This window comes from Penaeus vannamei, chromosome 29 (assembly GCF_042767895.1).
Source record: "Penaeus vannamei isolate JL-2024 chromosome 29, ASM4276789v1, whole genome shotgun sequence".
Taxonomy (NCBI): Eukaryota; Metazoa; Arthropoda; class Malacostraca; order Decapoda; family Penaeidae; genus Penaeus; species Penaeus vannamei.
In genome coordinates, this window is record NC_091577.1 from 17,855,665 (window position 1) to 17,878,164 (window position 22,500).

General features: G+C 36.0%; 2 protein-coding genes across 7 annotated transcripts in view; one reads left to right on the top strand and one right to left on the bottom strand.

The window, feature by feature from the left end:
* The window catches only part of LOC113822730 (protein phosphatase 1G), a 33,264-nt gene extending 22,547 nt beyond the window's left edge, over window positions 1-10,717 (bottom strand). Inside the window, exon 1 of the mRNA XM_070142352.1 lies at window positions 10,486-10,717. Within this exon, the coding sequence (XP_069998453.1) occupies window positions 10,486-10,596 (111 nt within the window). The 5' untranslated portion in view covers window positions 10,597-10,717. The remainder of the gene's footprint in view (window positions 1-10,485) is intronic.
* Window positions 10,718-13,197: 2,480 nt separating this feature from the next.
* The window catches only part of LOC113823389 (zinc finger protein 555), a 20,320-nt gene continuing 11,017 nt past the window's right edge, over window positions 13,198-22,500 (top strand). For 2 of the 6 annotated variants that reach the window (XM_070142358.1, XM_070142353.1), the window contains exons 1-5: window positions 13,198-13,334; window positions 15,117-16,023; window positions 16,696-16,863; window positions 17,126-17,278; window positions 18,216-18,302. In XM_070142358.1, the coding sequence (XP_069998459.1) occupies window positions 15,148-16,023; window positions 16,696-16,863; window positions 17,126-17,278; window positions 18,216-18,302 (1,284 nt within the window). In that variant the 5' untranslated portion in view covers window positions 13,198-13,334; window positions 15,117-15,147. Of the gene's footprint in view, window positions 13,335-13,598; window positions 13,738-13,893; window positions 14,003-15,116; window positions 16,024-16,695; window positions 16,864-17,125; window positions 17,279-18,215; window positions 18,303-20,065 lie in introns of those variants that run through there. The other 4 variants (XM_070142356.1, XM_070142357.1, XM_070142354.1 and 1 more) reach the window with 4 other exon arrangements.

Sequence of the window (22,500 nt, forward strand, 5' to 3'; positions counted from 1 at the left end):
CTGTAACTTGAATAGCACCTTGCATAGTACTTCTCATTTGAGCAACATGAAGTACAAGAAATTATTCCACTCTCCTGTAGTTTAGTGTTTTATGGCGTATATATATATATTTTTTTTTAAGAAACACGGAAACCAAGTTACCGATTCAGAATTAATTATTCACGCTAGTCTGACAGGCCTTTAACGCGTGTAGATCCTCAATTTCAAATTAACTATTTTTTGTTTATTTGATTTTGGTAAAAGAAAACATTTTGTGGTAGTTAACTCTGAAGGTTTTATATAAAATCTCTAAAGCAACTTTTGTTGACTTAACAGATACTGATTTCTCTAAGCAAATAACATACAATATTTTGAAATTGCACCCTGGAAAGCCTGCAGATACCTGAAGAGAAACACGCTCTATGTAGCAATATCGCTGGCTCCCCTCAGCCCCCCAGATTTCGCATCTAAGTGACCGATTAGGCTCAAACAGCCTCACTTATAGCCAGACCTGCACATACACAAGACCAACTGAACCGCACCTGAAGATGTAAAAAGAGCCATGGGCACTATATCCCTGAACTTTAAAATGATACCTTTGGATTTTCAATTACCAAACAAGTGATTCCCTAACAAACACTGATTTAACTCTTAAATACTTAACCTGGACAGCAAACACACATTCATTCACACACATGCACAAAAGCACATGTGTACCCAAATGCCTCCCGTCCCCCCAAAAAGTAACAGATACACAAGAGTTTTATAGTTTTTGGTAATGTACTAATAACCTACCTAACCCCCCCCCCACACACACACAAGTATAATCATTTACTATGATCCTGAGACCTTGCTTTTTCAGGATAAACATTTGAGACAAATTGCACTGTTAATAATTCATCTGTTATCAAATTATGTAGGAATGAAACTTGAAGCATCACAATAGCCAATTTGAGCATGGCTGTCAATGACTCCACATATCAGATTCCAGGTCTCTGTAAAGGGGATATCTGACAAATTTCTCTAGATTCATACAGGAATTAACATATTCTCCCATAAAAAATTATATCTTAACTCAAATAATAAATCTATTAAGGAGGGAAATACCAGTCTAACAACCCTCACTAGCTACCTACTTATTTCACAATAACATACATAAGACTGCTGAATAGTATTCCATATTTTCAGTGAAAATTACTAAAAAAATGAGATATATGGCAACCAAATGTTCCATACTTTTTACTCCATAGAGAGATTTGGAGTCTGTGCAAGGAAAATAGGCTTTTATCACCTAGATAAAGCAAATCAAACGACAAACATGGACAGTGGAAAATGGCAAAAAGATTTTAAATTTTACACAAAATAACTTTGCAAAATAGAGGCACAGAGTCTTGTCAACGCTCATATACCACATACCCGGGATGTTAGCAACTTACATAACCCACTGCCCATATTTGCAGCACCATGATTTCCATGACAAGTAGATTCAACAGGCTAATAATTTTCTTTTTGTCTAATTATAATACTGATCACTATTCTATTTGTATATATCAGAAACTCCAATCATTATCCTATTGCTTTGCCTATCTTCCCTTCTTTCTTCCTCCACTCTTACTTCATTCTGCCTCCGGGGCCACCACCCTGTCTTACTGCCTTACCCATTCACCTTCTGTCTGCCCCATTTTCCACCAACAAATCCTTATTAGCCCTTCAAATTACTCAAAACCTTTTCAGAAATTTTGAATAACCGATCTATCTAAGAACAGCTATAGTTTCCTTTATCATTCTGAGTTACAATATTCACATCACAGAGGAAAAAAAAGAAGTATATATAGCTGCTGCAAGAGGTATAGTTTGAAAACTATTATGGTCATTAACACTGTTATACAGTGCTCTTTACAGTCAAAGAAAATGCCATCTCTGCTAATGCAGAATTCATTAGAAAAAAAAAAAAAAAAAAAAAAAAAAAATATATATATATATATATCTATATCTATATATATATCTATATATATATATATATCTATATCTATATATATATCTATATCTATATCTATATATATATATCTATATATATCTATATCTATATCTATATCTATATCTATATATATATCTATATCTATATATATATCTATATCTATTGCTATATCTATTGCTATATCTATCTATCTATCTATCTATCTATCTATCTATATATATCTATATCTATCTATCTATCTATCAGTACCCACATTATCTTTACTCTCTCTTCCAGCTATCTTTGCACTGAGGATTTTTGCAAACAAAAACAAAAGCAGCCTTCTAAACCAAGTAACACAAAGAAACAACTTTATTACTTTTAAACAATAAATTCCACACGAAACAGGCTATGATTCATCTTAGCAAGTGCAGCCTAAACAAGTCTCACTGTCTTGCATTGAAGTCTGCCCACTTCCTTCTACTTCAAATGGTTACCATTAGCATATTTTTGTCATTCCTCTTACTATCCCATCACACTGGATCAACAGAGTGAAGTGCCGTGTTAGTGGGTCAAGGAGAGGAAGAAATAGCATGTGATATGAGTGTTGTGTGAGAGTAGAAAGTAAATAACAATTGTACAACAGTTGGCAACACCATCAAAAACATTGCTGTCTAGGAGAAAGATGAGCAGAACAAAGGGTAGAACAAAGAAAAATGCATCTATCTAATAATTCATTATGGAGTTTAATATTTTTCTATTCACTGCCTCTATTCAAATACGAAGTGCTATCAAGTACTATGACAAGCCTAAGTGCTACAAGAACTGCTGCATAACAATTTTATAGCAAAAATTGTATCACATTTATAGAATAACGATATGCAAATTGTGAAGCTACTTGCATAAAAAAATAGCATATCTGGATGATCTTCCTGTACATAGTACTTCAATGGGGGTTATCTATTACCAATAAACATTGGTAATCTGCTGTGGTACATTTGCTTTATTGCATTTTCCCGAATAATACTTAAAATAATGCTTTAAATCTATACACTTCCCTAACTACAGTAATACATCATAGCCTCTCCATTTGATACACTAATGCTGCACACCACATATAGGATTGCTAAGTATTTTCATCATATGAGTGCATTTCCATCGCTACATTGTGCAATACTGGTAGCATTATAATCAATACAAATAGAAAATTTGTATTACATGTACTACACCTCACCCTAAGACAACTCACTAGCTATAGGCTATGCCTCATGACTTTGGCACTAAGCATCCTAGTAGTAATGTGGCTACACTGTACAAATACCACAGTACAAAACCATGTTACCTTAATTATTCATCCTGGTCCTATGACAACAGCTCCTACCTATCTAATACCAAGCCACATGCCTGGGGTTATGTGCTGTCAGCTGCTTGAGTGAAAAATTGAGCATGGGACATACATTTCCCGGACTCTCTACAAGTTTGGCTGCAGCACATATGAAATATTAATTAAAAAAAGGAGAGTGAGTAACTTACAAGTGAATCTGGAGGGCTATACCTAACCCAGCATCAACTCATTCAGATATTGCAAGATGCATATGCATAATTGATGGTTAGATTATTCAACTATCAAAAAATTGAACTTAAATTGACAAATCAATTTTAAGCACAGGTTTCATTTTCTAAGGATTTGAGGCCTCCTGAAATTCAGAGACTGTTCTTGTATTTTTAAGTCATGTATGTAATTAGTGCACAGTATGGGGAGAATCTTTGTTGAACTAAACATCAAAGCATTGTGAGCCATAGAGGCAACTGCAATCACTATTCACAATGTACACCATGTGGGTGACTGAAATAAGAAATTCATATTGTTCAATTTCCTTCTTTTTCTTTTTTTTTTACTAATATATAGAAATCAAGTGTTTTCTACAATCTGTCTCACTTCACCCATTCATGACCCTGATTTCCAACAGATCCCCAAAGCCTGTTCCATGGGGAGAGGGTGATACTGCTGATTAATCGTTTGCATTAACCCCTCCTCACTGGGTGGTATGTACACATATGCCATGGCTGCTGTGGATAAAGTAGCAGGTGGCATCCTACACCATCAGCTCGTCGGATGGAGCCCATTTTTCCCTGATAATAGCGCCATCATTTCTATGGTAAAACTTTTAAGCAATAGCACTAAAAGTGAAGTTAAACCTTTTAATTTTTTTCTTATTGTATCAAAATACAAGCTTTAAGATGCCGGGTGCAAACGGGAAACATTTTACCCAAGATTATTGGGTTAAAAATTGAACATTTGATTATTTCCACTATGCTTATACAAAGAAATTTGAATCCTGTCAGTGAAAGTCATATCACTGGCAAGAAATTTACTGAAAAATCCTATCACAATCATAGATTAATACTGTCCAATAAAAGTGTCTGGATATAGGTATTTCTGATAACAGTGATAACTCCATACATAGAAATCCATTTACTACTGAAATATACTCCCACTGGAAAAATTGAAGTTTTGGACAGCCATGGCTGACACTATTTTATCCAGAATTATTACAAAGTAAACCACTCCTCATTCAACAAGCACGTACGGCCCTGTGAGCAACTGGTGATGCTTTACACTAAAAATGAAATCATTCTGAATGAAACAATAAGCAATAAAATGTTGTTGCTTAGTGTCCATACCATAAAGATTAAACTTAAAGAAAAAAATTACAAAAAACACTAAATTAGTTCTTATTTATCAATTCTTGAAGTGCACTCTCAATATTATACACAGTATTGAACTCACACAGCCTACTGCAGCGAAATTTCTTTTTATCATGATAGTAATTGTTCAGAATACCTTTGCATGACATATCACACCAATATATAGATCATGCCAATATTAGTATAGATGGATTCCTCTAACTCTCTACTACCCATATCTGCATGACATTTGCTAAAGAAAACTCCCACATTCTTAGCCCCAATAGCTGGGGAGGGCATGAAAGGCACCAGGGAAATTGCAGGGTAAAACACGAAGGTATAGGTTACTTATAGAGCCGCGCAGAGATAGAGGGAAATGGACAAAGCCATCTTACAGAGCGGAAGACAGAATAGGATAACAGTTTAAGCTGCAGCGGCCTCATATTCACAGCTAAGTGACAAAAATATACCCTGCATATCACAGTTCAGTCAAATCAGTCATCTTGTTTACCTTGCTAGGAATAGCACAACACTGACCACTTAACTCACTAAGATATTTTAAGTAGTTCATGTATTACTATATATTTGTCAAAACGGAAAATCTTTACAATATGGCCGCACTAAGTTAGGGCAAATTGAAGATATTCTTGTAGCGACAAAAAGTAATAGTTATTGGTACAAGAAATAATCTGCTGACATGAATGGTAATGCCACAAATAAAGAAAAAAGGTCATGGACAGTGTCACTCACAGCCAAAGTCCACTCATGTGGCGCGAAAGATTAAGTTGCCGCGCAGCTTGCGCAACATCATCTGTCCTACTGCGCACCACTACCACACAACCAATCAGGTGGCAGCAATTTAGCAGAGATTTTCAATTGCTGATTAAAGTTCAAGTATAATATTCCATAAACTATATCATAAAAATGCACACGCCTATCAACTAACATTTCAAATATATTAACGTCTCAGCCGTTTTTACGTAAAAATGTTTATTTTGATCCTTAATTTTGGTTAACTCATTAATATCTTTAAATGCTAAACTACTCAAATAATACAGTCGATACTTAACACACAGCACATTTCTGGCTACATCAGTGACCTGCCTCATTCTTCTCAGTGACAATGACCGATATGTCATTTGTGTTACAGTGGTGTGCTTGTCTTTTTTTTCGAAATTTAATGGAAAAACTGAAGAGATGAAAGTTTTTACAGATTCGTGGAATCATCCAAAATGAAAGAAAGTATGAAAAGTACAGTGCAATTTTCTGAACTGTTTCAGTTCTATCTTGCCATGCATACCGAGGTGAAGGGAATGTTTGCCCCCATCGACCCTACCCTTGGGCAGTGCCCAAAGTGTCACCCAGTCACGGCAACTTGGACTGTTGAGTAAACTTTGTGTTGGTTACCATGTGCACTTGCGCTTTCGTATATTCAAATATGGCAGCAGAATCGGACACTCGCATTTCCGAAAAGTCGTATTTCTTTGATCTTTATAAATAGGAAGTTTGGCTCGCATTTCCGAAGTCGGATATTCTTGCACAGAAATCATGCTGAGCCCACTCTTTACCCCCCATCCCCCCCCAAAAAAAAAAAAAAAAAAAAAAAAAAAAAAAAAAAAAAAAAAAAAAAAAAAAAAAACGGTTCCCCACGCGTCACTCAATATTGCTGGGTGGAGTTGGGGTCTTAGTCTCTGGCGGGTGCGTCTGTACTGCAAAGAATTACAGTCAAAACTGTATTTGGCTAATTATCAGTGTCTGCAGTTAAACAGTTATGCTTTTTAAGTCTTATCAATATTGTTATACTTCATTTACATGTTTTAAGAGTTATCTATCCACTTATTTAGAATCATCTGCAGATCGTGTTTCATACTTTCAGTTCCCAGCTGCAAGGTTTGACAGCTCGAAGTAGGTCACTCCATGACAGGTAGCCAGTGAAAAATGTTACATTTCCAATGTTGTGTTGATTCTTGGTTATTCTTAAAGGGGCTGTTGCACTGAAATTTTTCAAAAATATTCTAAAATTTGAAAAAAATCTCCTGTAATCTAGTAGGCCTGGCAACCCTGTGACATAATATTTTTGCTAAAGACATAAAAATATAGGAGTTATAACAATCTCTGACCCCGCGCCTGCCCCACCTCCCACTCTGATGTTTACTTTGTCGCATCCATGCAAATATACTAATTTTTTTTTTTTCTTTTTTTTTTCCATTCTCTGATAGCTAGCTGGCAACTCTGTTTACCCATCAGCTGATCACCAAGACTGGGACTTAGACACACAACTCCACCAGAAATCGGAGCAATTTGTTGCCGCCACCTGCCTCCACGACACCATCTCGCAGACATACACACTCATCACACAGTAAGGGGACACAACTAATGGTAGATGTTATTTTTGCATCTAATAAACATTATATGATATGAAATAATTTTCAATCACAGCTGCAGTTGTTCATACATATGAAATACTTCACGTGGTCAGGTTAGGCACTGCAAAGCCTGTGATGACATGCACAACTTCTACAACCATGTGCAATTATTGCCATTATTACTTTGCATAAGGAGGGGACCAGGTACCAGCTACAATTCAGAATACCATGTAAATGCCATAGAATACAGCAAGATTGACGCAGAAATAAGAATTCTAAAAAAACGGGGGGGGGGGGGGGGGGGTTGAGGGAAAAGTATCCTGAACTTCGGAGCCTAATACCTCAAAACTACACCTTTGTCAACTTTTTTATTCTATTACTACTTTGACTATTCTAATGGGGTTTGGGTCATTTGAAATCTGAATAAATTTGCGATTTTTTCTATTTGAAGCATTTTAATTCACGTAATAGAAGTCTATACATTATATAAATTATAAATATTATATATTATAAATAAATAAATAAATAAATAAATAAATAAATAAATAAATAAATATATATATATGTATATATATATATATATATATATATATATATATATATATATATATATATATATATATATATATATATATATATATATGTCCACACAAGTTCATAAGACAGCATTTAGAAAAAAATAAATTCTCACTAAACTAGAAGGAAATTCAAAAATCCGTCTAACAGAGATTTTAGGTATTGCTATAGAGTATAAGTGGTATTTTTTTCAACAAGTTTGGTTAATGGATAAAGTGTGAATATCAAATTTTGTGATTTTTCAAAAACTCAGTTTTTCAAAAATAACTTAGTTGTTAATTATTAAATGATATAAAACTTGGTGTTGTTTATCACCGTATATGTATACACATCATATTTTTAAAAATAACAAAAATCGAATCATAAGGGACAAACTTGGTTCTTAACCCATTCGTCCCGGGTGTCACATATATGAGACACAGGGAAAAAATAAACAGTTTCGGGCTGCCCGCCAGTGCGATGCTGTCTCGGAGCCGTGCTCCGCGGCAAAAGCGGCGGGCGGCCGGGCGGGCGGACAGACTCCGGGGAAGCTCCGCCCGCCGATTTTGTAGCTTCCCGGATTTTTTTAATTTTGGCTACAAAATGTACCCCGGCGCGGGTGGGTTAAGTGCGACAGTCCCCTTAAGACTATACAGTGGCAACAAAGAAGTAGACTTTAGTAATAGATCCCAGTTTTATACCAGAGCCATTCTAGTACTCCAAATTCAGAAAAAAGGATTAAAATCAAAGCAATCCAAATGGTAGAAAGAAGTGAATGAAAGTTTAATGTTCTGAGATATAGATGTATTACGGGACTATCAAATCAAGATCGTTAATGGAGAAATGGGACTCATCTCCTTGACAGTTCATTCTAAGAAACAACCCCAAGAATCAATGAAATCATTGGATTTACTGCAGAGAAATATCAATTTTTCAACTTATCTCTGGGAGAGAGCATCACCATTGGTAACAATTACTAAAATAATATGCACAAAATATGTCGGTATTATAATTATAAAAATTTAGTCACTCTATGGTCTGAAATGGGCTAGAACACCTCTGACCCTTCCTCGAAAGCAGCCGCCCCTAAACCCTCGTGCTGAAAGACAAAAGACAAAACATCCACACATTTGTGGCAAGATAGAGCATATGACCAACATACAGGAGCACCTAATGTCAAGTCTGCCGAACATATGTGATGGACTCTTTATTGTCCAGGTGGTTGCAGCGGGCACCCTGCATGTGACTACACAATGACCAATTTTCTATATATTCATATTTTACCCTGCAATTTCCCTTGGTACCATTCATGCCCTCTCCTGCTATCAGGACCAAGGTGATCAGTATTGGGAGGGTTTCTACAAAATATTTTTACTTAATATATATACAATATTTATATATATATATATATATATATATATATATATATATATATATATATATATATATATATACATATACACATGTATATACATATACACATATATATACATATACACATTTATATACATATACACATTTATATACATATACACATATATATACATATACACATTTACACATTTATATACATATACACATATATATACATATACACATATATATACATATACACATTTATATACATATACACATTATATATATATATATATATATATATATATATATATATATATATATATATTATATATATATACATTTATATATGTATACACATACACATACATATATACATATGGGTAGTAGCCTAGAAAGAGAGGAATCTATGATACCAATATTGTTACAATCTATCACGCTAAGGTAATCTGAACATAAACTATCATGGTCACAAGAACATCAACAACAGACATCTCGCATGCAGCTCTGAATGAAAGAGTAAAATAAAACTGTTCTTACCTATGACTGACCTATATACATTCTCAATATCCTGGCTTTATTTTTGCCAGACATGAGAAGTTAAAAACAAAACTGTAGCAGCTGCCTCAGTTAATACATATAATACAAGGGTCAAAGCAGCTCTAACAGTATATTTCAATATCAGTAAACTTGGCTATTTTCAATTTGTATCTACAATGCCACAAAGAGGGCCCTAGAATTTGATACTAACAATTCCAAGTAATATTTACCTTGTACTTTGTGGACATTCTTTTCTAAAAGTCTCAATCTACACCCTAACAATCCCTTTACACAGACCTCAAAGACTAATAATGATTGTGCTCTTTCCAAATCCTCTTCTTCCTATAATAGAAGGTCTAGAAACTTTTGTCTCATGGTAGGAACTGAGTATTAAGCAATCACTAGTTTCTTCTCCTGAATAGGATAACTCCTCGACAGTTCCTTATTTAGTGATCCAATGCCAGAAAGACCAGAGTACCGACAGGCAAAAAAGCCCAACTGATGCAAGGTTATGTTAAGGGTTCCTTTCAACAACAATGGGGAAAGTACTACTGAATATGATGAGGTTGTCAGATCTGTAAACCTTCCCTTATTGTCAATTTGCGTCTCTTAATTTTCACCTTCTCCCTATTTCATTTGCTTGTCTTTCTCTTGGGTTTTCCCTTTTTTCAATGTCTCCCTCACTCTCTCATCATGGAAACTCTGTCACACTACTTTGCCATCTTTCTCTCTTTCATCTGTGAGCTGTCTCCCTCTCATTCTTTCCTTTTCATTACTCCTTCTCCCTCTTTCTTTATTTATCACTTACCTTCAATCTCTCCCTTTACCATTCCCCCTCACTTTCCTTCTCTCCCGCACTCTCTCTCCCTCTCTCCCTTCCCCACGACAACCACGTGTTTCCCGCCCTCGACCTTCCACTTCCCGTCCCCGTCCCCTTGCCCCTCCGGACTCCCCGCGGGCGCTGACGAAGGCGAGGGAAAGGCCTGAAAACCCGAGCCGCGTTGGGGCGTCCCAGCGTGACACAAAGGCACGCCATATACTCACTTCCTGCGACACTCGCCAGCCTTGCATGGAGCTCGCGCCGTAGCTCAAGCTCTCGCCGCACTCATCGCTGCTGATCTTCTCCGTCACCGGCTCTGAGAGATATGCACCCATTTTCTTAAAATGTCGGCTCAACTCGTAACGGAAAGCATTGGGTGGAAAAGAGAGCCACGCGCGCGAGGACCGACCCGGCAGCCGACGTCCACTTCGTCTGTCTCTCCGCCTCGGGGAAGGATGAATGGCGCACCCCGATTCACTGTCTTTGCGCTCCATAATATAATCTCTGAAGATTATTTTCATTTATTTTTTAATATATACACTTCAAAAATCATATAGTTTACTTTTCTTTAGATTTTGCTTAGTTTTGTATTATATTTTGGAAATTGTGAGAATGGGTTTGTACCCGGGTAACCAAATCGGAGTGTGCTAAAATGCGCTCCAACCTGCAGCGCCGCATGATTTAAATCGGTCACTGATCCTTTGCAAAGTAAATAAGAATAGATAAAAGTTGATTACCTAATTTTTCACATTTCATACAGTTTCTGTTCATCCCTATGCGACTATTTCAAAGAGTTATTAATCAAATCATGACAAATTATCAAGAATGCACATCTCCCTTTTCATAAGGAAAAGCATGGTGCTCTACAAAGACAACATGAGCCTTATGAAGAGAAGTAAATTCTCACTACATGCATTCATATGAATTACAATCATTATATCTTACTTTCTAAATAAAAATTGGTATAGAAGTGATAAAGACCAATAATTTCGAACAAACGTGATCTCCACATTCATAGAATATGGAAGGTGGATTATCACAGACTTATTTAAATCCGTATTTTTTCGTATAAAGTTTCATATTCATTATATGAAGCTTTAATTGTAAATCAATAGTTCACATTGTTCAACAGCACTATCCTAAATTCTGCATAGAAACTTTGAAATAAAAGGCATCTGCCTGGTGGTAGAGAAATCAAACTTGAAAGTAATTACAAATATACTTTTAAATATATATATATATGTATATATATATATATATATATATATATATATATATATATATATATATATATATATATATATATATATATATAACATACTTTGCAGCAGATATCGCACATGCCTTTTTTATTACAGTGAAGCAGTTTCTGTGGGACATTTCATAGTCTTTCACTTCGCATTGCATATATAATACGTTAGATCGTCCTTTCGTTATGAGTGATAAAATAATAAAATCGAGCTTAACATTCTTTATTACAGCACGTGGTTTCTTATTTCGATTTTTTATGTAAGAGGTAATCGCTGTCTTAATAAATAGTGTCAGTTCTATCTGTACTACCAGTACTACATCTAGTAAAGTATTGCCATTTGAAAGTACAAAAAAGAAAGCTTATAAAATCGAGTCAGACTTTCCCGACGAAGAAAATAAGAAAATGATAAGAATTAATAAATAAATAATACATTTTAAAATCTCTTGTTATCTCCACGACACCCATCTCCCCCCATCTCCCCTATTTTTTTTCTTCCCGCTCTTTGCATCTGTATTTAATTTCCTCTTTCCCCTTCCCTCTCTGCACGAAACAAATGCATTGTGTACGACGCCGCCATTGGCAAGAGCCGGGATGGGATGCGCGTGGGACCACATTTTTCTAATACATTTTCTTCTCTGTTTCCAGTTTAATTTTGGCGCGAAACAAATGTCGGTAGACTGATTCGGAAAAAAATAGGAGAATATGGAGAAATGTCTGATTATATATATTAGATTTATGGTCGTGTGACTGTGAAGAAAAAAAAAATTATGCTAATGATGATCATGCTTGTAATAATGCAAATATGTGCTTTGCAGCCTTGAGTATAGTTGCATCAATCAATTTACATTTTATTATAGCAATAAAATGCAACTTCTGCCTTGATATGTAGTAAGAATTCCCTTTTCGGTTAGTGACAGCATGCGTTTGATTTTCTTGCATAAAATACTCTACGGAAAATACGTGATCTGGTGGAAAGGATGAATATTATTGGTAATCTACATGTATTGGATAACATATTCGTCACATCGGTGTCAGAAAAAATAAAAATGAGCAAACTACTAAACTTCAACGTGATATGAAGAAAACTTTTCAACTAAGCGTATATGGTGAATACGAATGCCAAAAGTAAGTACATGAAAATCGATTAGAAAGGGGAAAATTAGTGAAACAATAAACGAGGAATTTGTATAAATCACACATTGAAAGAAATTTCAAGAGAATACAAATGTACATCTCTCGTGTGTAATTTGATTAATGAGCTGATAAAGTTTCTTTGCTAAAAGCCTTTCAGTACAGATCACATTCAAAAGCCATGCAGAGATTCTTGATTAATTTACTGATAAGTTTTTGTAATGATTTTTTTTGTATCTTTGGCGGGAGTGTCATCGCGCGAAATAGAACCCGCGAAATTATCCCCACTTTATAGTTGAAGTTATGCTATTATAAGATCTAAGGCTTGTAGTGATGATAGGTCAAGACTCCGCACTACAATACAATCGTGTCACTAGATAGAATTTCGAAATAAAGTAGAATACAAATAACACTTGTTTTAAATAGATGTCAAAACATTGTGAAGGGTTGGTACGCTTGGGTCTCCCGAGATACCATATATTTCCCGAATATTTAATACTACTGAATAATCCACTGGGGACCTTCCTTCCACAATATCACCAACAGTTGCAATAAAAATCTTTTGTTTGAGGGAAAATACCTCTCTTTATACCAAGAAAAGAGCGTATTGGATGCGGAGGAAAAGAGATGTTCCTCGGCGCCATTTTCCTCTGCCTTCATCGCATCTCTTTGTATCGACCGGATAATCATGTAAGTATCCCACCTTTTGGATTTTAATACCCACGCCCTCACATTTTCCACACCTTTGAATATTCCCGACGCCGCCTAACCTCTCCGTGAATTGGACGGGGAAATAAAATGCTCTCCCGAAATTCCCCCCGTGCTAAAATGTCCGACTGTGTCAAAAGTCGGAGAAAGGGAGAGAAAAAAGAGAAAAATCTTCATCTATCTCTCCTATTTCCTATTTATTCGCTATTAATTACTGACTCTAATTTCAAAAGCCACCAGTATCACCCCTATTCTCCGTAATTCATCTCCTTCTTTCATTATTTCCTTTTCTTAATTCTTTGGGGCTCAAACCATTAAAACGGAGGAGGAGAAGAGGACGAAAGGATAAAATATGAGGATTTTTAGGACAAGACAGATAGAAACGGTGAGTTTAAATGTAAGGCGAAGGGTGATAGTGATAGAAAGGTTCCCATGCACTGTAATTTACAAGCACATCGTATGTAGTTTGACTGTAGTTTGCGAATATGACATTTTGTAGTTTAATGGAGAGGCAAACGACGCCAGCTTCTGACGCCCCGAAGGGTTTCAGACGCATAAATAACTTCCACTTTCCTTGCTTTACACGAAACGGGCGAAATTTGGCCCTTTTTGTGCATGATTTCTGTTCTCGAGTGGATAATAAACACTAGGTAGTAGATTAGAAGGAGTTATTAACCGTTAAGGGAGGGTTGGAGGGAGGAACGGTTAATTGACGTTAGAAAAAAGAACATTTCTGTATTGGGGCCTCTGTTTTCCTCCCTTTTCTTTAATTTCATATGTGAATGAAAGTCCGTGTTGCATGACATTGCAAGGGGGAGAACAGATGATGATCATAATTATGGTATGGGGGCTGGCAGTGCAAATCATGCTATTAGCAGCAACAGTTGTATAGAATATATCTCTTTTTTCATTTTGTATTGATTAGGTAATTAAGAAAAATAATGTAATGAAATAAATCATGTTTTTCTTAATATTAGAAATGTAATATAATGTATCACTGAAATTATTATTTTGTATTTTAGTTTTGTATTATGATTGGTAATACTTCAAAGAAAAAGATGTTGACTTTCTTTATATCTATCATTTAATATTGTCTTTGTTTTTGTTGAAATTATGTAGTTTTTATAATTTTCTTTTTAATATAGGTTAGAATGATTCACTCCTTATGTACTATTTACTTCACTTATATACTGTTTTCTTTCATGGTAATTATATCTATATTTTTTTTCTGAACTTACCCTTCATAAATGTGCATATAAACATGCCCACATGCATGGTTCAGTTTCAGTATCAGATTTAATTTTAATGTTTTAGCTTATATCATGCACATACTCAGACGCATATGATTTTACCTACAGAGAAGAATGTATTTATTTATTTATTTATATTTTATATATCTGTTTTTATGAGATGCATTTTTCCTGTTCTCATTCTCAGTTTTATATAAAATGTTCTTTCATATATTCATATACTAGTTATTTCAAATGATTTTACTTGATGGCTGTTCCTGTTTTAGAATTGTGTAGATTCAGAATATCGTTTTATAACTTTGATACAGAAAATATAAAATATTTAGATGTGGAAGTGTAAAAAGAGTCTAATCAGGAATGGGGACTGAAGATGTACACTCAGTTATTCCACTGGTTTAATCCTTTGTTTTTCCAAGTTTTTACATGAAATGTTCTTATTGTCTTCTTTTATTAATGATTCGATTACAGTTTATTAATGCAAATGCCATAAAAATCATATAATTTTCCTCTGCAGGAATAGATGAACAGAATCCTCAGCAGCCAAAATGGATTTTGAAGAACAGAGAAGGATGTTCGCCATGAATATGGGCGGACATCCCATGGCAAACCATCATGCAACTCAGCAGGCGGTGGCACAGCAGGCAGCAGCTCAGCAGGTGGCACAACAGGTGGCTCAGCAGGGTCCCCACACCAGGATCCTTATGCCTGAGCCCTCGCTGCCGATGGTTGCAGGGTCGCGTCAAGGTCCAATGGATGCTACCATGGCCACCATAACAACGCAAATGGCAAATGCACAGCAGATTACTATGCATCATACTGTGCATCAGCAACAACTGGCACATCACCAGCAACAGGCTGCACAAGTTGCACAGCAACAGCAGCAGCAACAACAACAGCAGCAACAGCAGCAGCAACAGCAGCAGCAGCAGCAACAACACATGGAAGTGGCAGTGAGCATGGACACAGGTGGTGAGGCAGGCCCTTCAATGGTACGGGTGATGGAGGAGGGGCCTGTAGAAGTGAAAGCCCCAGATGCCCATGACCCCAACATGGTGGAGGGGCCGAGCGAGGGTGTGGACAATGTTGGGGCAGGGCAGAGTGGGATGGAAACGTCTCGGTGGTGCCTTGTGTGTGACAAGGGCCTCCCAACCCAAGAATCATCACAGGAATTAGTAGATCTTTATAAGGCAACCATGACAGTGAGTCAGAGAAAACTGTCGGCAATGTTAGGCCGCTTAGTAGGATTGACGTTGTATAAGGCCCATAGTGACGTGTTATGCCGAAGGTGTTTCAACCTAGTGGACCAGGTAGATGGGCTGGAAATTGAGCTGGCAGACACGAAAATGGAACTAGTTCAACAATACGAAGCTACTATAGCACACAGGCAACCTCATGCGAAGAGAGAGATTGAGAGACCAACAGTAAGCACAATTTAGTTTCTGTTTTACAAAAGTAATATAGATTTACAAAAGTAAAGTAATGTTTTGGATATTCTTGTAAGTAAATGTATATTGTATTATTCAAATTCACATTTTTGTTGTTCATAAGACATTTATACATTCTCCATTGGTCAATGGGCAATGGCCATGCCATTCGCACTTCAGCAAAGGACAACAAATTTCTACTGCACATGTCTTGTAAACCTTCCAGATAATTTGTTATCAAATATGATATTAATTTTACCAGAATATGTATGGTGAAGCTTGTGCTTTATCAGCATCCTGTAGACATGAGGGCTGGGGTAATCACATGACTACATCACTGTGACTGTCATTGAGTTGAACTTTATCCTTTAAATCATTGTTGTAAATTACAAGAAGTGTAGAGGCATATGAATATAATACAGGCAATGTGATTATAAGAATAAATTCCAGATTTTTCTAACCTGTGCTTTTGTAAGGTGTTAGGTCTTTTACAGAGCATCAGATTACTAACAAATATGTGAAGATATATTTCATATTATGGACTGTAACTTTCTATATTATGATTGATAGATAAAGCTAGATATATTTTGAGTACTATCAGTATGACTAATTATTTTGGATTATTAGTATTGGAGAATGTGTTTAAGATTTAATTGCAACAATTTTCAGCTTGAAGTGGATGTTGAATGGGATGAGTCAAATGAGTCAGATGTGATAGACAATGATGATGATGACCCCGACTGCACAGCCTCTGGAGCAAAGAAAAAAAAGAAGACGAGAAAGACAAAGCGTAAAGGAGGACGTCCTCGGAAAGTAAAGCTCACAGCAAAGATTAAGGTAAAGATTAAATGCATTGTATTATCATTATTATGACATTTTGTTTTTGGATTCTTCTTTGTATGCAATAAGTATAATGATATTTCAGATTCAATGTAAGAAGTAAAGAATGACTGGAGACTGTATAGTTTTCACACAATAACAACAAAGGAAGGAAAGAAAAGCTTTAGGAAATTCAAATCAGCAGTAAATATATAGCCATGGAGAATAGATTATATGGTCATACAACATATTCTCATCCCCTAAAACATTCCCACTTTAGCATATCGAAAACAACCTCAGTGGAATAGAAGATAATGATGCAGAGGGTAGGCCAAGGAAACGAGGACGTGGACGGCCCAGGAAGAAGGATAAGGAAGAAGACGATTTCATACCTCCAGGAGCTCCAACCAAGGACTGTCCTACATGCAAAAAGGTGAGGAGAGTCTTAACTTTTGCCATTTGCTGTATCAAGCGCAGGGGCAGTCTGGCAAAGTGGCAATCACTACCCGGGCCCTCTGATATGTATGGTGAAGAATGTTTGATTGAATAAAGTACAAAGTGTGCAAAGTCCAAGCAAAGTGTTCCTCTGGCATATCTTTCAATCAATGTAAATATTGATTGAGTATATTTAAGGTGATTCCTGTATTAGTGGGTGTAGTTACAATGATCTTATCTGCTACACCCAGGATGCCCTTTTGGTTTGCTAGCCACCCTGCAATTTTGATGCCAGACCGCCCCTGATCAAGGAAGAGGGAGACTAAGAGAAATTATGCATTACATTGTGAAGTTTACCTTATGATTGTTATTATTATTTTTGGTTAGTGGTAAATCTGGTGTTGGTCCCCTGAAAAAGATATTATAATGTTTATGATAATAATGAGATTGGTAATGGTAACATCATTACTATTATTATTTTTAAGAAAATTATATTTTTTAGAAAATTATACCTGTAGGGGCTTGCTGCATTTGTTATTGCCCCCACCTCTTTCCCCACCACATCGATCCACCACTGTTTGTGATTAATATTAGTTTTATATTCTTTTGTGAATATTATTACTTATTATATTGCTTTGCTTCTCATAATTATGTATAGTGTATCTGTCATACTATCTCTATGTGTATATGTGTACTTGCACACATGTGAATGTGCGTGTGGGTGAGAAACCTAAATTGATATAGATTTAGTGTTTGCCCTCATATTCTGGGTGACTCATTTATTGATTTTCATTTTTTAATTTTTACTAGCTACTCTCTGCAAAAGTTTAACACAATATGCTTATTTGCATATAAACATTCGTATGCATAAACCACATCAATTTATAATCCATCTTTCAGAGTAATGAATAACATTGTTTTCTTCCCATAAACAGGTTGTCCACGCAAAGAAGTACCTGATTCACTTATCAACACATCGGCTCTTCCCGTGCCCATTCTGTGAATCCGTCTACAAGAGGAAGGTAAATATGTTTCTTCTAAATTTTCCTTGTTTACTCTTTCCTTCTTCTTTATCTCTTCTCTCTTCCTCCCCTCCTCTTTATTATCATAATTATTTTTGTTATTTTCTTGTTCATATTTCTCTTTCATTCTTATTTTAATTTTTTGTTCTATCTTCAGTCATATTTTTTCTTTCTCCCTTTTTATGTAATACTATATTTGTTCTTAGTTTTCTCTTAATCTCCATCCTATTTGTTTCTGTGAAGATGGAGCATGGAAGAGATTTTTTCTTTTTCTTTTTCTTTTTTCTTTTTTCTTTTTTCCTATTGTTTAAAGTAGATTTTTGTTTTTCATAAAATAACTTAATGAGTAAGTCACAACTCTGAAGCTCATAAGACAATGCATTCCTAGACATTATATAAGATTACGTAAAACAAAATTGCCTACACACTATTTAGATATATACTTTATATACATGGATATTGCCAATGGGCTATGTTTTATTTGACTATCGTGCTGGTTATGATATCTCACATTATTTCTTAAGTCAGTAGGTAACTATTTAAATTCAGAGAGAAAATGAGTGAGTGAGAGTTAATGAGTGAGTGAGCAAGTGAGTGAATGAGTGAGTGAGCAAGAGAGTTGGTGTATGAATGAGCTAGTGAGTTAGTGAGTGAGTGATTGAGTAAGTTTCTGGTTCTTAGGGTGATATTTGTCGGTGCTATCTTGGGACTTGTATCATAAGTAAGGTAAAAGATGTAGAAAAGATAGTTCCACAAAGCAAAGTGTGTAATAGATAATTTTGAAATGATCATTCAATGTATTGTAGTGGTGGAATTACTTATCCTGATTCACCTTTTCTACAATTTTTCTGTAATGAAATATTCCCTTTGGTAAGCAACATTGTTTTGGGGTGGATGTGTTTGCCAGTAACAGACTTAAGGTTTGGGATATCATATTATTCATCTGTTTGTCTATATTTGCCTTGAGTATATAGAATTGGACATTTTGAGTAGCTTGAGAGACCTTTCCTTGTTTTTTGTTATTGGATATCAGTAATCACAAAAAAAATGAAAAGGAGTAAGCTGTAATTTTATAAATATTTCTAATTATTTTTGGTTATATATTATTAGTAGTATTTGTATTTTCACCTCTGATATTCTGGCCATCCTTGCTATTGTCATTACTGTTATATAATTACTTTTTATTTTTTGGGAATCATGTTGTTGGCATAGGAATTATATGGTTCATCAGGATTTTTGTCTGTGCATCTATATAGTAACTTTGGTAACACTGTTTTTCCAGTAATTGATTTATGTTATATATTTAATTTCTTATTTATATGAAAAATAGAGACCATGATATCAGCTTCGTCATATCTGCATTTTAGGGTATAGGTTGTAGGTGTCTATTACCAAATATGGTAATATATACAGACAGACTACAGGTATGATTTTGTCTTTATAGTGAATCTGTGAAGATTTTTTTCTTTATTTGTTTATTTTTGTTTTTTTGAAAATATTTTTGATATTATCTTCATCAGAATAAACTTACAAGTGTTTATAGAGTACTTATAGAACATTATGGACTAAAGAAAGTTACCTTACTGATGGGCATTATTGATAGCAACCAGAATAAAGATGAAGATTAGCCCGGGTTGATTATGACAATATGTACTCATCTAGCAAGCCTGAGCTGCGAAATATATTGGACGATATCCGCCTAGTGATAATTCCATCATACATGAAGAAGACGTGACAGCACTAACCTGTGGCCAAAATTTCAGGACATCAAGACGCACTTGGCTGAGGCTCATCAGGAGGAGATCCACTACCCTTGCACAGAGTGCGACGAGGTCTTTGACACGTTCATGCAGCTGCGGCAGCACTGCCTGGTGGTACACATGGGCGTGGAGAGAGAGCAGTTTGTGTGCAAGCTTTGTAGCAAGAAGTTCTCCAGCCCCACAGGTCTCAAGGTGCACATAGAGACCATCCATGAGAAGGTCCAGGTTTATGAGTGCCCGGAGTGTAAGGAGACCTTCAACCAGAAGGGCAACATGCAGAACCACTTCCGCCGAGTGCACCAGGGGGATGAGGCGCGTAAACTCTTGTGTGATATATGTAATAAGGGCTTTATCTGCCCAAGCGACCTCAGGAAGCATGTAGAGCGTGTGCATCTCAAGGTACGCAAGAATGAGGTAATGTGCGAGGTATGTGGGAAGCCCTTCTCTGATTCTCGGGCCATGAGAATCCACATCAATGCAGTCCACACCAAGGAGGTTCAGCACCCATGCCCTGAGTGTAAAATGGTCTTCCACAGCCTCACTAACATGGTTACGCACAGACGGCGCATGCATGGGGGGCCAGAGGGCAGGAAAAATGTGTGTGAGGTGTGTGGCAAAGGCTTTTGTAGTCCAAGTGATCTGAAAACACATATCAGAGTTGTGCATGAGAATGTTAGAAAGTATGTATGTGATATCTGTGGCCAGGCATTCAAAGTGTGCTCACACTTGAAGTACCACCGAAGGAAACACACTGGTGAGACCCCGTATGAGTGCCCTCATTGTGGAAAGTGCTTCCATGGACCAAGTCACATTTCTGACCACGTTAAGAAGGTCCATAAAACGGTCTACATTGGAGCCAATCAGCGTCGCAAGCTAAACCTCCCAGAGAGTGCTCCTCCCCCACCCCCTGGCATGCTGCCCCCTCGTGAAACCAAGCCCAAGCCCAAACCCATGACACCACCCATGAACATGGTCCACCCTACATATTCACAACCCATGGCATGCACAATTCCTGCCACTGGAGTGACCACCTTCACTCCTACGCACCACACCACCAACATGCTGCCACCAGCGCAGGCCAATCCGCCCATGATCCATCATCAGGGTCTCATGGAACATCACAATCCCTATGCCAATTTCCAGTTCCAAACAGTCGAGCAGAATCCTGCCCAACAGTCACCGGTGCCCATGGTCGTGCGGCTCCTGCATGACTTGCAGTATCAGTAAGATCTGATGATTCCACTTGGCATTCATACTTAAAGGGGGATATGGATCCCATTTCACCTTCAGGGTTTGAGAGCTGTCTTGAGGCTCTTGGATTTAAGCTGTTTAAAGTTTTGTGTAATAAGATAAATTTTATTTTCATATTCTTATTGCTATTTTTTTTTTTTTTTTTTTTTCTCTCTTCTTCTTCTTCTTATTATTATTATTATTATTTTTTTTTTTTGCTTCACCTAAGCATGCCATGTTCACAGTAGTGCCCTCATGCGGTCATTATTTGTAACCATGTTCAATTTTTAAATTATAATGTTCTTGTTTTGTTTTTTTGTTCAACACGTGTTATGAATTTATGGATAATTTTTGTTGGCAATTTTTTGTGGCTCCAAGTGCATTGATTTTCTTATTTTATTTGTTTTTATGTTGACAGTTATCAAGTACACTGTCTTACATGCAGGTAGATTGGCATTGTTGTTCAGTTATTATTCAGTCAGCATGTGTGATTTTTTAATTCTATTATTATCATTATTATCCATTTTCTAAATTAATTTTTCATTTATTTACTTATTTATTTATTTATTTATTTATTTATTTTTACTTTTACATATTTTGAAATTGAATAACTTAGATCTGATCATTGATCTGATTCTCTTCATAGTACAAAATAGACGTCTGATGTCATGTTCCTCAGCAGATCGTGATTCAGAAGTCTTATTAGAAAATGAATCAGTGCTAGAAAGTGTTGGCATTATTTCTGCTGGCAAATGCTTGCTTCATTTGTCAAAGGCCATTGTGTAAATACTATGCAAGTACATATGTATGGACCATGATCTCAATAGCTTTTTCACCAGAAGTATTTACACAAACTCTTACAGATGCTCATTCACTCATGCTTACACTCATACATACATTCACAATCACTTACATCCACACTCAGATCCACATTTACATCCACATCCATACTCAAATCACTATCCATACTCACATCACTATTCATGTATTTCTAACGAAGATATGATCGAAACCGGTTAAATACATCTTTGGTATTGTGAAGATATTCAGTCTCATTCATTCCTTTCCACATTTGTCAACATGAATACGGTTCATCACTATCCATACCCACATCCAGACACATATAAACATAGTCATACATATATATTATTTTAGTGTAGTGGTGAAGCTGAACTATTAATAAGAAACGATATTCTTTTGAAAACTTA